Raw genomic sequence first — 15,365 nt, 5'->3', positions numbered from 1 at the left:
CTTTTGGGCAATATATTGCCCAATTTGTCCTCCAGAGGTGTCATTAAACAGGAAAGAACCTCCAGTACCTAAGAGTCTTGAGAGAAGAGACATTCATTAGTGTTTTTTGCTTCACTAATGTGAGATTATTGATGGTATAACTAATTGCCTTAAGTGTTACTAATTAGTCTGTTTGTTTTTGTGTTCATTTTTGCAACAACAATATAATCTCCCAGAGGGATAATGCAAAGACAGCAACTCCATAACACTCAAAGTGGGAAAAATATTATATCAAAAACCTTAAATTGTAAGGGAAATGTTCTAAAAATAATTCATTTTATAATAATAAATAAAATAACTAAAATATAATTCAATTTTTAAAAAACATTATAAAATATAAGACAATTTTACAAGCATTACCAGATGTGCAAGTGAGAGGAAGACAGAGAAAAGAAAGTGACTCTTTGATGAAGTGAACACAAGTTACACAGCTTGATTGATTGAGATGTTAAATTGACATCAGTCCTGAAACTTCTTTAATTTACAGCAACAGCTGTCAAGCTGTTGCTGTAAATTAAATGAATTTGAGTTGCCTGAAGGCACTGGTTCATTTGAGAAGTATAATACTATGAACAAACAGTGCTGCTAGAGTAAAACACATCACCGTATATATGTCTTAATTTGAAGAGTACTATTTAAAAAGCCATTTTTTACAATCCTTATCGTTTTTGTCTTTATAACCCGCTTTTTAACTGCTTGAAACTTATAATTAGCTTTGATAACACATAATCAGGACTTCATTCATTTTAATCAAAGTTTCCACTCTACAAGGGATTTGGGCTGGACAGAAGTTATTGGATTGAGCAAAACCAAATTCAAGGTGTTTCAAGTGATTACAGCCTTTCCAGATCTAAGCCTATAATTTTTGCAGATTAACCCGCACTGTGCCACCAGCGGGCAATTGCTTTTTTAGTATCAAGTATTCAATATTTATAATATATACTGTATTATAAACTGTGTTAGATACAGTTTATAAACTGTACACTCAAAAAAATATATATTTCAGACTAAATTTAAGTTTTATGTAACTGAATTACATTCAAATTGTTGCAAATTTTCCATCCATTTGGATTACATAGTTTTAACATAAACAAATAAACTTAATGTGATTCATATTTGTCAGTCATACAAAAATGAAATAGATAAGATTTATGTATTAATACGCAGAAAAATACCCAGGTTAATTAACACTGATTAGTGTTAAAGTGTGTGTGCACTACTGAGGCCCCGTCCACACAAAGTCAGATCTTTCCCTATCCAATCTTTTTTTTCCTCGTCTCAAGAAATACACGAAACCACTGAAACATCGTAGTATACATGCCAGACCAGTATGTGGCGCTGTAATTCTGCCACAGAGATACACTTAAAAAAGAGAATAAGACTTGGAACATGCGCATAAACCTTGCACGCTATATACAAACTTTAGAAATAACGCTTTATTTTGGCTCAGCTTCTGCAGCACGAACACAAACATCTAGATTCTGCTATTGTTGTTGTTGTTGCTGTTTTGTGCTGTTAGCAGTGTCTGTCTAGAGTCAACGGCTGCTTCTCAATATCCCTCCTCGTCTCCTCGCTCCTCCGTCCTCCATCCTATGACCCGGAAAACGATCGAGCTCAGCCATCTTGAAGGTACACAGGTGCATCCTTTGCGGAAGTCTTTCTCGTCGAGAAACCTGACGCACGCATACATTCTCCTCCCCCTTCATATCTGTCACAATAATTTAAATGTATGCTTTAGTTTTACAGTTTAAATAAACTTTATACCTCATATATTTCAACGGGGCATCTTGCTTTATTAATATTTATTATAATTTTTTAAATTACCAAACTTTAACTACATATGGGTAGATCCCTCGAGCGCAGCTGATGACGCTTTGAAGTGACGTTAAAGGGAGCGAGGATATATCATTTCACTTGATTCAATTCCTCCATCCTCGCATCTTTTCCTTGCATCCTTCCCTCGCATCCTGAAGGGGTGGAGCTAAGACGCGAGGAAAGGAAGCGAGGAAAGGAAACGAGGATGCACAAATAAGAATTGAGAAGCACCCAACATGGGGGTTGATGACATCATCAATTCACAAAATATACGGATTGGCTGTACACACAAAAACGCAAAGGTGGTGTTTTCAGATTTATCCACTCTGGGACCCGGTTTCACCTTCTGAAAACACCAGATCTGTCTGGACGCCTATCCGATACAAAATTTGTGAGTATACACAGAAATGCGTCTTAACCATAATTAAGTGATGACTGAACATTAATGATAAACACCTACTGTTAACAAGCAGAATCACTAAATGAAAAGAGAAACAACTGACTTCAGTCACAGCCTTCGATGAAATCAACTGAAGATAAAACACATCAAATCTCTCATGATCTGATTAAACAACTCCACAAACTCTACAAAACATTATCAGCTTCACTCATTACTAACTAGACTGACTTTATTTTTTCTCTTACATCTACAGCAGTTCTTCTGAGAATTAACAGATGTTTAGATGTTGATGATTTATTGAGATTCATTTGAAGATACCATCTTTGAGGTCAGTGTTGCCTTTAATTGGGCTCTTGACTTTGTTGCATCAGTTGTTTTTTGGCTGTTGTAACAGAGTGTTTATGAAATACATTTTGACGACTTCAGCCTCTGATGAAATCAACTGAAGATCTGATTAAACATTTCCACAAACAGCATTACCAGCTTCACTTATTACTAACCAGATTGACTTTATTTCTGACATACATCTACAAAAGTTGTTATTGAGAATTACCAGAGGTTTAGATGTTGATGATTTGTTGAAAATAAGTTTGGTTTGATGTCACCATGATCAAGGTCAGTGCTTACTTCAGTTAGGCAGTTTGACTCTTAACTGTTTTAGCGTTAGTGTTTGTGTGGCTACTTCAGCTGTTTGATATGGCAAGAAAAACAAAAGACAATGTGATCAGCTGTTAGATGATAAGAATGTAATCATTTAGTGGCTTAATTCACTGATCTAATGACTGAGCTTTTTATGAGCAAAATGTGATTAACTTTGTGCTGGGTCTCTTCAAGAAAGATAAGACCATTTCAATCAGAAAATATGAAAAACACACTAAACACTTCAAATGTCTTGCAAAATTTATTCAAACACAGACATCAAGAATCAGTGTATGAATCTCAACAATGGTGACATGCTTCATGCTGCAATGCATTCTGGGAGCCATGGATGAGTTTTGTACGAGGCACCCAGAATGCACTGCGGCATGAAGCATGTCACCATTGTTGAGATTCATATGCTGATTCTTGATGTCTTTGTGTGAATAATTGTTGTAGGTATTTTAAAGTGTTTGGTTTGCATAATATTTTTCAGATTTGTTTTTTTGATCTAATTTATTCAACTCTTATTGTTGTTCTAGAAAAGATCCAGCACAAAATTAATAAAATATTTTTCATGTAAAGCTCAGTCATTAGATCAGTGAATAAAGCCACTACATGATGACAATTATATTCTATGAACTATGTAACGACAGAACTTACAATGTTAGTTGGCTAATGATGCTTTTGGGAAACGCATCCCTGGACATTTACAAAGACCAGAGCAATGGCTAGTAAGTCATCATTCCCCCACTATAAATTTTACGTTCCCAGAACATTCTCAGAACGTCCCCACTGGTGTTAAGGATGTTGCCTAGTAACGTTCCCAGAACGTTCAGAGACGGTCAAGATGTGGAGTTATTTTAAGGTTTGGCAGACCTTCAGGGAACAATCAAGACATTCTCTGAACATTAAGGGAACCATACTTTATTTGGAAATGTTTTCAGAATGTCCCTGTTGCCCTTGTCAAAAACTGAATTGAAAATTACAGCTAAATTGACTATTTGGCTGTTTAAACAAAAAACATTTTTTCTTAAATTTCTTATATAAAACCAAAAAAAAAAAACACTTTTTAGTTAATTCCTGGATTAATATTATGAAATCTTTTCTTTAAAATGAGAATCTCTTACAGTAAGTCTTTAACTGACAACAACACATGCATGAGCTAACATGACTGCTGTATCACTGCATCAGCAACTACACAATTACGGCAGTCTTTAAATAAAGCAACATGCAGCAGAACATCAGTGTTTCTGGATCATCACTGACTGAATCACAGGCTCTACTCTCCAGCACAATGGTAACCTCACAAAACTCAGATAACAGAAACAGAACATTAAACGCTAACAGATCTCTCTAGATCTCTGCGTCTTCACTTTTACAAACCACTCTGACTTTGTTTCTTTCATACAAATCTTCTTAATGAGGTGTTGATGTTTTATCAAAATTTATAAACGTCACCATTACGGAGGTAAGCGCTTGCTTTAGTTGGGCTCCTGACTCTTGATATTTTGACATTGCTTTGTCTCCAGTTGTTATAACTGTGTGTTTTTAAAGCATTTTATTACACCAAAAACACAACTGTGAGAAAATAAATCTGATCAAATGGATTTGGTTGCGCATTGATATCATAATTTGCGGCTCTCTGAAGATCGTATTTTTTATTTTTATTTTGTTGTAGTCACTTTATAATGTGTAAAACCCTCCCTGCTTTGATACTTTAAAAGTTTTTATCATTCTGCAGAAATTATTCAGCCAGCATCATGTAGACTCACACAGACATCAAGATTCTGCTGCGTATGATCATCAGCAATGGTGAGAAAATTTTCAGATAAACATCTAAAACTCTGAACATCACAAAATAAGCTACTAAAGTGACAAAAAAGATTTTTGTTTATCGTCACCATTGTTGAGGATCATACGCTGATTCATGATGTCTGTGTGAGTCTAAAAGACACTGATTAAAACTTTGTCTGTGTAATGAATTTAAAAAAACACTGAACACCAAACCATTAATGAATGCAAAACTAACAATTAATACTTTCATGGTTTAGACTCTGGTGATGATCAGTGAATCAGGACACTCCATGATGATTGAATCACCAGCTCTAAACAACCCAATTCATCTGACAAATGTCTTTGCCTAAAAAACTTTGCCTAAAAGTTCTCTAAAGGTGATGATAATTCTGAAATTTTCTCTTTTGGTAATGAAAGTGCTGCAGTTCAAGGTTCCTTATATGCTTTTAGGGGGACATTCCAATTTGGTTAAATTTATGGTCACATAAGAACGTTACAATGAGGATATTTGGGACATTAACTGAACGTTGCCACATATTCCTCTGTTGGTCATTTAATAACATTCCTGATATGACTTTAGGGGGACGTTCTATTTTAGTTATTTTATGGGAACGTAAAATTTCTAGCAGTGTAACCTGTCGCCTAGTAATGTTCCCAGAACGTTCAGAGACGGTAAGTGGTAAGTGAGTGTGATGATACATTTTTATTGTACTTTATAAATTAATTTATGCATTAAAAATTACATATCAGTTTGTGCCTTATATTGTGATCTCACATAGCAGAATATTTCAGTCCAGAGAGACATGTGACGCATAGGCTATATATCTCAAATAGGCCTACATACATGCATGCAAAGTTTTAATGCAGCTTTAATCGCCTTTTGGTTATTTCATGTGACTTAATAGACAACAGAACTACGACGTTGCATGCTCGTAGTTTCTTTTGCACTTTATTTATAGTGAGTAATAGAGAATACGAATCTGACGTCACGCCGCATTGAGTTCTGGGTAACTTCTTTGTTTATTCGCCATCTTGACAGGATCACGCAGCCTTTCCGTTATTGAGTTTAGTGCAGTAATTTGTTTTCTGTCATGATCGGGAAAAATGTCACCATTGTATGTCATTAATGCTGCATCGATAATTGTAATAGTAACTCAGATCATCGTTCTGAGAGAAAACAAGACAGTGAAAAACGTTATTTCGCCTTTTCTATGTGTAAAAACACCAAGGGAAGCAGGTCAAGGAGATGACGAGAAGACGCCGGATGGCAAATCTATTATTAATGGCACTGATTAAACCCACTGCTTATCACTCAATAAAAGAATGGCATTCATAAGTGTTTTTGAACGTTTTGATTTCGTTTGGTTTAATAATTAACATTACCTTTGCAAGTCTGACTCTCACTGCACTCGTGAATTAGCAGAACTTGACGGGGACATTCAAATGCTTAACAAGAAAAACGCTTCATGTGACAAACAAACAATTCTGTATCTTTATTAAAGCTGCGTGGAGATACGCAAATGAGCCCAAAATATGAACGCAACACGTTTATAAAAACTGTTTCCTCTCGTGTCCTCTCAAGAAAAGGCTTAATGCACTTAGACTGATATTAAAGAGACCAAATTCTATTTACAAATAAAGCACATGCAGAAAAACGGATGAGACCAAAATATAAACTTTCAGTATCACTTAAAATGCAAGCATTTTATACATTTTCTTCATAACGGTTTTATAAAGGTATGAAACTGCTTAGTGTGGTTGTCATTTGTTAAAATAAATATAAAAATACATTGTGTTCGTGTCCGTCTGTCCGCTGAATTTGAACCATAATCTCTGATTCTCCTCATCTGTGATCGTGGAAAAGGGGGATTACAATGACAAGTTTTAGGCCAACTCAGTATGCTCGTTTAAGCACCATTTAAACGTTTCCAACAAATAAATGAATCGACTTTTCTCAGTATGTTGATCACATAGATTTATTTGGATATTCATACGATGGCTGAAGCAGTGGTGAGCGTCCAGCGTGCGACACGGTAAACAGATCAACATTGTAAACGAAATTCTACAAAACTTCAGTGAAAATAAATAAATAAATAAAATGATCATGCGACGCGATAAAATAGTAAATAATGGTATTCTATTATATTCTTTAAAATATAATGTATTTCTGTGGTGCAAAGTGTCTGAACAATTATGTTACCTCTATGGCATTTCATATAGGCTTTTAGCTTAAAAGCATGCACATTTGGAGAAATATTGATGGATTCTTATATATTTATGTCAATTTTCTATACTGAGAAATAATATTTATTGTCATCACTATGAGTGCTGGATACTGTGTTTTTAATTCATACTTGCAGCCGGAGGGCACTCTTTACACCTTTAGTCCACAAATTCATAATATAAAGAAGAAAAGGAACTAGGAACTAACTGCATGTCTTCTAGAGATTGCTAACCATTGCTTTAACATCCAAATAAACACTTTTCAAGACAATAAATACACGATTGAGACGATGAATGCATGTATTGCCTTTGAATTTGCGTCTGAATAGCACTGGCTCCAATCGAAAATTGTTTTCGATTTGACTTGCACGATTTAAAACCTGACATTTCAACATTTCTTTAGACGTAAGTGTCATTTTTTTTGTCATTAGTAGTTACAGGAAGTTACAGTTCATTTTCTGAGAACTATCAGATTGGACTTCGTTCAGAGGGAGAGGAGAGATCATGCATCATGTTAGTTTTCTTTATTTTACAAAAAGCACAACATTGTGTTTTTACTCTGAGTGTACACAAATAAAAGAAGATATTCTATAGTTTCAATTGATATATTACTTATGTCTCTATGACAAGAAATGATGGAGTATTTTAAGTCTGTTTTGCTGCAATGTGAAAAAAACCCTGCAAAACGCACCGGCGCGTTTTCAGACCTCAGAGAGTTAATGTATTTTATCTTCAGTTGATTTCATCGAAGGCTGTGGCTGAAGTCGTAGTTCTTGTTGTTCCTCTGTCCTTCGTAAGTCTGCTCGTTATCACCCTATTATCTCATTAACTCCAGCATGTTTCTGTGTTACATAACTGCCTGTAGTGTGCACACTGAGCAGTGTTCTTTTCATCTGGGCTAACCCACATGTGGGGCCTCCATGGAAACTGTGGACAAAACGTACTCGGTTACTAACGTAACCTCGGTTCCCTGAGATATGAAACGAGTACTGCGTATGGGGGAAAAGTCTCCCTTTTTCCCCGCTACTGAAGCCTTTTCAATAACACAGTGTAACTGCACCGTCATTGGTTCACTCATAGACAAGTTGTTGAACCAATGGCGGTGCGGCTCAGCTGCGCGGCCTATGAGAAGAGAGCGCGTGAACATTCCTGCCAAAAGGGGCGGGGTAATGTGCTATATAAGCGAGCGTTTCGCCATAGGCCATCAGGCCATATCGACTCAAGCGACGACCTAAGCCGCAGCCTCGTGGCACGGCAAGTAACGCAGTACTTGTTCCATATCGCAGGGAACCGAGGTTACGTTAGTAACCGAGTACGTTCCCTTTCGATATTTCACTCGTACTGCGTATGGGGGAACAAATTCAACTGCGCCGTGCCACAGCTGGGGAACGACAGTGAAGGCCGAAGCCGTCGTTACCCTGTTACACTACGAAGGAGAGAACTCCTGGGTTTGTGCAAAAAGCGGAATGCCTTGAGGGCCGCGAATTTACACTGAAAGGACCCGAGCATGTAAGGTCGGAACGTCTTTGATTGAGACTCCACTGGACCAGGCCCACGATGAAGCCATGCCTCTAGTGGAATGGGCCCTAACTCCGATGGGGCAAGTTGCCCCCACAGAGGAGTATGAAAGAGCTATAGCGTCAATGATCCATCGTGATAGATGCTGTTTTGAGACCGGGGACCCTTTGGTGCAGCCACCAAAACAAACGAATAGCTGATCAGACTGCCGGAAAGGCTGTGATCGCTCGATGTAGACGCGTAAAGCCCTAACGGGGCATAAAGATTCCAGCTCTGGCTTGTCCGATGAACGGGGAAGCTCAGAGAGTGAAATCACTTGTGTTCTGAACGGCGTTGAGAGCACTTTGGGAACGTAGCCAACCTTTGGTTTCAGAACGACCATGGAGTCGTTTGGACCGAACTCAAGGTATGCAGGGCTCACTGAGAGTGCCTGCAAATCGCCAACCCGCTTTACTGATACCAAAGCAAGTAGTAAGGCGGTTTTGAGCGTTAAGGGTCTGAGGCCCGCTAGACGCATTGGCTCAAAAGGAGGACCTTTAAGAGCTCTGAGGACCACGGAGAGGTCCCAGGGGGAACAGTGAGGGGACGAGGAGGATGCAATCGCCTAGAGCCCCTCAGGAACTTAATGACCAAATCGTTCTGCCCCACTGATTGTCCAGCGATGGGCAAGTGAAACGCTGCAATGGCTGCTATGTAGACCTTAAGCGTAGAGGGGGCTCGCCCCAACTCCAAACGCTCCTGGAGGAAGGTTAGAACGGAAGAAACATCGCATTCCTCTGGGTCTATGTTGCGCGTGGAACACCAGCTAACAAAGACCGACCACTTCTGGGCATAAAGGCGTCTTGTGGACGGGGCTCTCGCCTGTGAAATGGTATCTAGCACTTCCCTCGGAAGGTCAGGTGGTTCCCGTCGAGGATCCACAGATGTAGAGCCCAAAGCTCCGGCTGCGGGTGCCAGATTGTTCTGTTCGCCTGAGAGAGGAGGTCCCGTCTCAGGGGGATTGGCCATGGGGCTTTTGTGGATAGCCGGAACAGCTCCGAGGTCCAAATCTGGCTCCTCCAGAGTGGGGCCACTAACAGAACTCTGTGCTCGTCCTCTTTGATTTGCCTGATAACCTGAGGGATCAGGGCGATCGGAGGAAAGGCATAAAGAAGGGTATTGGGCCAGGTGTGGGCCAATGCATCATCCTCCTTCGAATAATAGGTTGGGCAATGAGAGTTGTCTTCTGAGGCGAAGAGGTCCACCTCCGCTCTCCCGAAGAACTCCCATATAGTGAGAACCGTCTGGGGGTGGAGCATCCACCCATCTGAGGGGATGTTGTTCTGAGACAGTATATCTGCTCCCAGATTGTTCTTCCCGGGTATATGAGTCGCTCTGAGCGACCGAACCCTTGGGCATGCCCATTCCAGAAGGCGTTTCGCCAGAGCGCATAAGCGGCTGGACAAAAGACCCCCCTGGCAATTTATATTGGAGACCACTGTCATACTGTCCGACTGGCGATCCGTCAGATAAGCCCGGAAGGCATGGAGGGCTCGTGCCACTGCCAGCATTTCGAGGCAGTTGATATGTAGGTGGCTTTCCTCGTGTGTCCACGAGCCGAAGACCGGACTGCCCTCGCACAGAGCGACCCAACCCGAGTTGGACGCGTCTGTCGAAAGTACCGTTCTTCGTGACACCGCCTGAAGGGGTACTCCAAGTGTGAACCAAGTGGGGTTCATCCAGGGTTTCAGGGCTGCCAGACAGGCCTGATTGACCTTGAGACACAGGCGACCGTGACGCCAAGCGTAGGGAGGTACCCGAACCTTCAACCAGTACTGCAGAGGCCGCATGCGAAGTAGGCCAAGCTGGAGAACTGGGGAGGCGGAAGCCATGAGCCCTAGCAACCTCTGGAACAGCTTCAGAGGGAGGTAGGCTTTGTTCTTGACGGAGGCCGCAAGCTGCTGAATGGCCAGAGCGCGTTCTGGCGAGACTGCTGCCGTCATATGGACAGAGTCGAAGACTGCGCCCAGGAACGAGATACGTTGAGTGGGAAGCAGTGAGCTCTTGGCTGGGTTGACCCTGAGACCCAGGCACTGTAGGTGGCTGAGAAGCACGGATCTGTGGTGCTCTAGTTCTGTGCGCGAGCTGGCTAGGATGAGCCAGTCGTCGAGGTAGTTTAAAACACGTATTATCATCTGTCTCAGAGGGGAAAGAGCCGCGTTCATGCACTTCGTAAAAGTGCGAGGAGCCAGGGAGAGCCCGAAGGGGAGGACCGTATATTGGTAAGCCACACCCTCGAACGCGAATCTCAAGAATTGCCTGTGACGGGGGGCTATCTGGATGTGAAAGTAAGCGTCCTTCAGATCCAGTGAAAAGAACCAGTCCTCGTGGCAAATCTGCGCAAGGATCTACTTCAGTGTCAGGACTTTGAACTTTCGCTTCATGAGGGAAAGGTTCAGTAACCTGAGGTCCAGAATGGGTCTGAGACCGCCATCTTTCTTCGGCACCAAGAAGTAACGGCTGTAGAAGCCCGACTCGCTCTCTGGGAAGGGGACTATTTCTATAGCCCCTTTTCTCAACAGAGTTAAAACCTCGGTTCGGAGGACATGTGGCCGGCGGTTGGTAAGGGCGCAACACATGTGGGCCCTGTTACAGCAGGTTGTGTTCCTCCCGCGCCCAGATATAAACGAGGCGGGGGGGAGTTTGCACGAGAGCGCTTTTGGGGCGGTCCGGCTGCGGCGAGACTTGCCCCAAACCTCTTCCTTCTCAGATCAGGATGACTTAGGAGTCACCGGGTCCAGCACAATCCTGGGCCGGGGTCCCTGGCGTCTGGGGAAGGAGTAGCGCTTAGAAGGGCGCGAGCGCTGGCGTTGCTCCTTGGGCGGTGCTGCTTGGGAAGCAGAGGGGGCGGGCTTGGTCTGCTGATCCGGCACAGGCCTGGGGCGGCTAGAAGCAGACGTTGAGCTAGAGCATTTTGGCAAGAAGTGTCTCATTGCCTGAGAGGACTTCTGCGCCGCAGTAAAACGCTCTGTGAAACCCTCCACCGTGGGTCCAAAGAGTCCTGACGGGGACACGGGGGTATCCAAGAAGGCCGTCTTGTCCTGCTCCTTGATCTCTGTCAGATTCAGCCACAAGTGGCGTTCCAGCACAAGGCTGGACATTGACCTGCCAATGGCCTGGGCCGTGGCCTTCGTGGCCCGCAGGGCTAAGTCGGTAGCGCTGCGGAGGTCCTTGAAGGCAGGCGCATCAATGCCGGACTCATCCAGTGAGCGGAGGAGTTTGGCCTGGAAGACCTGGAAGATGGCCATGGAGTGAAGTGCTGAAGCGGCTTGGCCCGCTGAGGCTCTCTTGGCTTTCCATCCCACAGCCGCGGGAGGGCAGAGATGAGCGGCCACTGCTTCATCCAGGGGCGGCAGGTGTTCGTAGCCCTTTTCCTCCGAGCCGTCTACGGCTGTGAGGGCTGAGCGATGGGTCGTGTGTAGGCGGGCAGAGTAGGGGGCGCGCCACAACTTTGTCAGCTCCTCGTGGACTTCAGGGAAGAACGGGGCGGAGTGCTGGCGAGGGGCCTGGCGGCGGCCTGGAAGAAACCACTCATCCAAGCGGCTCCGCGATGGCTCCTCTGGCGGGGCCCAGTCGAGGTCCAATTCTTCCACGGCTTTGGACAGGACACGGAACAACTCGGCGTCCATGCCTGTGCCGTGCTCAATGGGCTCCAGTGAAGGCAGGGGGGCGGGGTCGTCCGGCTCGCCAGCCCACGCTTCATGTTCAGAGGCTGCCATAGACAAAGAGTCAAAGAGCGGCTCTTCGTCCGATCCACCGAAGGAGACGAGGTTGCTCGCATCTATCGAGGGACGCTGGTCCGGGCGGGAGAATGAGACGGGGGTTTGCTCTCTGTGGGGAGAGGGCGAGGCACGCAGGTGCTGGGCCGACGTGTGCTAGCCCACCTCCATGCGCTGAACCGTTCTGCGCCGCGGTCTTTTCCTGGCAGGCGCGGGAGATGGGAGGGCACGAACGGGGGGGTTGCTCTCTGAGAAGAAGGCGGGCCGCGAGCGCAGAGACGCTAAACTCATGCACTCACAGTGCGGGCATGAGCCGCCGGCAAGCACGTCATCCGCGTGGGCAACGCCCAGACATCCAACACACTCCCCTTGACCGTCATCTTCGTGCAGCGGGGCTCTGCACGTAGCACAGTGGCGTGGCATTGAAAAATGGCGGGGCACCGTGAAAACGGCGATTGGGAGGCTCTTATAACGGCGAGGGCCGGACTCGTAGCGGTGAAAACCGCTGGAAAGTGCTCTGGGGCGCGGTAAAGTGACAGCGGGAAGATGCAGGAGACATGCTGGGTAGCGGCCGGTTCACGGGATCGGGAGGCAGCGGCTCGTCGACGGCGCGAAGGTTTAACATTTTAAAAATGTTAAAATTGTGGTGCTTCTTTAAGTGATAAAAATTTGTTGCAAATGATGTACAACATACATATAGCTGACTCAACTTTGCATCAAAAAAAAGTTTAATGTTTTCATTGAGATCTTGTGATTTCGGGGCATATGAGTTCCCAAAATGCATGATGGGATACGCTTAGCCTCGAATACCGCTCCGAAGTGGTATTCAAGATAGTGTGGGTTTAGTGTGCATTAAGGGCACTGCACTTGGGCAATTTTAAGATATGGGACAGTCTTGCGCACTTACTTAGTGGTCAAGACCGCAAGTGTAGGTATTTGGACAGGGCATTGGACACCTCTGGTCTAGATAGTCACTGGCTTGCCATTAGCTTGTAAACCATCTTGGATTAGCAGCAAATCTGCTATCAGCTGGTTCTATTGAAAGCATGTCAGATTTTACCCCCCTACATGGAACTAGTCAGCCAGCCTTAGACCTAAATTTAAGTACATGTAAACCTGGTACAATCCTTTGCACTTTGTAAACCAAGCAGCTTTTGATATTAGATACAGGGAAAGAAAATTTTACACATTGCAATTATTAAAAAGAAAGACTTGGTTTTATGTGTGTGATGATAACTAATATAGAGGCAGCTTTTTCTCAGGTGGGAACAATTTACAGAGATATTGCACAATGAAAGAATACATGGAGATGGCTTCTTTATGACTAACTGCAGAGAAAATGCAGAATTTTATATTCAAATTTGATTGAAAAACAATGCATTTTAATATGAACACAAAATAATACAAAAAGCATCACAGAAATCCTCCAAGATATGACATTATAAAAAGTTAAGCCACAGTTATGTTCTATACATTAATGTGCATTTTTAAGAGGATAAACAGACAGTCTGTGGGTTAACAAGGAATAAATCCTGTCTCGAATCTGTTTAGTTTTCAATGAGTAAATGATGGGATTCACACAGGGTGGGATGAGGGACGACAAAGACAAGAACACCAGACCTACGTTGGGGTTCCAATTAAATTCAAAAAATATAAAATTGAAGACAATTAAAATTGGAATGTAGAATATGGCGACTAATGTGAGGTGTTCGGTGCACGTGGCCAGCGCCTTATAACGGCTCTGATTATTCTTCATTCTGAATACAGCGATCAATATACCCATATAGGTCAAGAAAATAAAAGACAAAGGTACAACAATGAAGAGTGTAGCTAAAGTAGTGCCAATATTCCACTGATATGTTATATCATTGCAAGCAAGTAATAAAATAGGAGAATAATCGCAAAAATAGCTGTTGATCATAGAGCTACAAAATGAGAGGTTTGGGAAGGATTCAATAGCATAGATTATTATAACAACACTAAAGAACCAAAGTGCACCAACTATGTAAGCCATTCTGGTGTTTGTGTTTATAGACTCCTGTCTTAAAGGCAAGCAGATTGCAACAAATCTGTCGTAAGAGAGAATGCATATGGAAAATGACTCGAGGGATACAAAAGTAAAGTAAAAGTACAATTGCACAAGGCACAGTTTGAATGGCACAAAATTGTCTAGAACAAGGTAAGTCTTTATCATGCCAGGCACAAGAGAAGTGCTGAGAACAAGATCAACCAAAGCCAGATTACCAACAGCCATGAACTTTGGGACATGCAGTCGGTGGTCATAGAAAATGATAGTGATCAGAGAGACATTGCATATGACTGTGATCACATAAAGCACAGTAAGGAACATGACATAGATATTATTGTAAGGCATTGAACTTAAGCCAATAATGTAAAATCCTTCAGGCTGACTGATGGAGTTGTTGGGGGCAGAATTGCTGTTCTGCATGGCCGTCCTTCTTTTACGACACAGTTTCCTTGCTTTCAGTGGAGAAGAAAGCAGATACCTATGAGAAACAGTTACAAACAGCCTGTGCTTTACAATTCACCTTCAACATCTGTGTTATTTGATGGCATAAGCTCTTAAAACATTTAACCAGAAATCTAACAATGAAAATGTTACATTGTCTTAATAATAAATATGCATACATGAAAAGGTGTTGTGGTGGTTTGCAGATAACAAGTCACAGTTTTTGCCTCTGCTTCACAGATCTGGAATCTAAATTTAAACTTGAGAAGATTTTTGGGCAATATATTGCCCAATTTGTCCTCCAGAGGTGTCATTAAACAGGAAAGAACCTCCATTATCTAAGAGTCTTGAGAGAAGAGACATTCATTAGTGTTTTTTGCGTCACTAATGTGAGATTATTGATGGTATAACTAATTGCCTTAAGTGTCACTAATTAGTCTGTTTGTTTTTGTGTTCATTTTTGTAACAACAATATAATCTCCCAGAGGGATAATGTAAAGACAGCAACTCCATAACACTCAAAGTGGGGAAAATCACATAACAAAAACCTTAAATTGTAAGGGAAATGCTTTAAAATAATTCCTTTTATAATAATAATAAATAAAATAAGTAAAATATAAAACAATTTTTAAAAAACATTATAAAATATACAACAATTTTGCAAGCATTACCAGATGTGCAAGTGAGAGGAAGACAGAGAAAAGAAAGT

At 42.4% G+C, this 15,365-nt stretch overlaps 1 protein-coding gene across 2 annotated transcripts; it reads right to left on the bottom strand.

Annotated features, from left to right (window-relative positions):
• Positions 1-13,379: 13,379 nt before the first annotated feature.
• Positions 13,380-14,981, bottom strand: LOC125262754 (olfactory receptor 508-like). 2 transcript variants are annotated; one of them, XM_048181636.1, is made up of 2 exons: positions 14,836-14,981; positions 13,380-14,693 (listed from the first exon to the last, which is right to left on the bottom strand). In XM_048181636.1, coding segments are annotated over exons 1-2 (1,035 nt in total). In that variant the 5' UTR covers positions 14,838-14,981; the 3' UTR covers positions 13,380-13,660. The 2 variants fall into 2 exon arrangements, with proteins under 2 accessions (XP_048037593.1, XP_048037594.1); XM_048181637.1 differs by having other exon boundaries at positions 13,380-14,667; positions 14,836-14,910.
• Positions 14,982-15,365: the final 384 nt, after the last annotated feature.

This window comes from Megalobrama amblycephala, linkage group LG2, assembly GCF_018812025.1.
Source record: "Megalobrama amblycephala isolate DHTTF-2021 linkage group LG2, ASM1881202v1, whole genome shotgun sequence".
NCBI classification, from domain to species: Eukaryota; Metazoa; Chordata; class Actinopteri; order Cypriniformes; family Xenocyprididae; genus Megalobrama; species Megalobrama amblycephala.
Note: the sequence above shows the minus strand (reverse complement) of the source record. Positions and strands in the feature narration are given on the sequence as shown.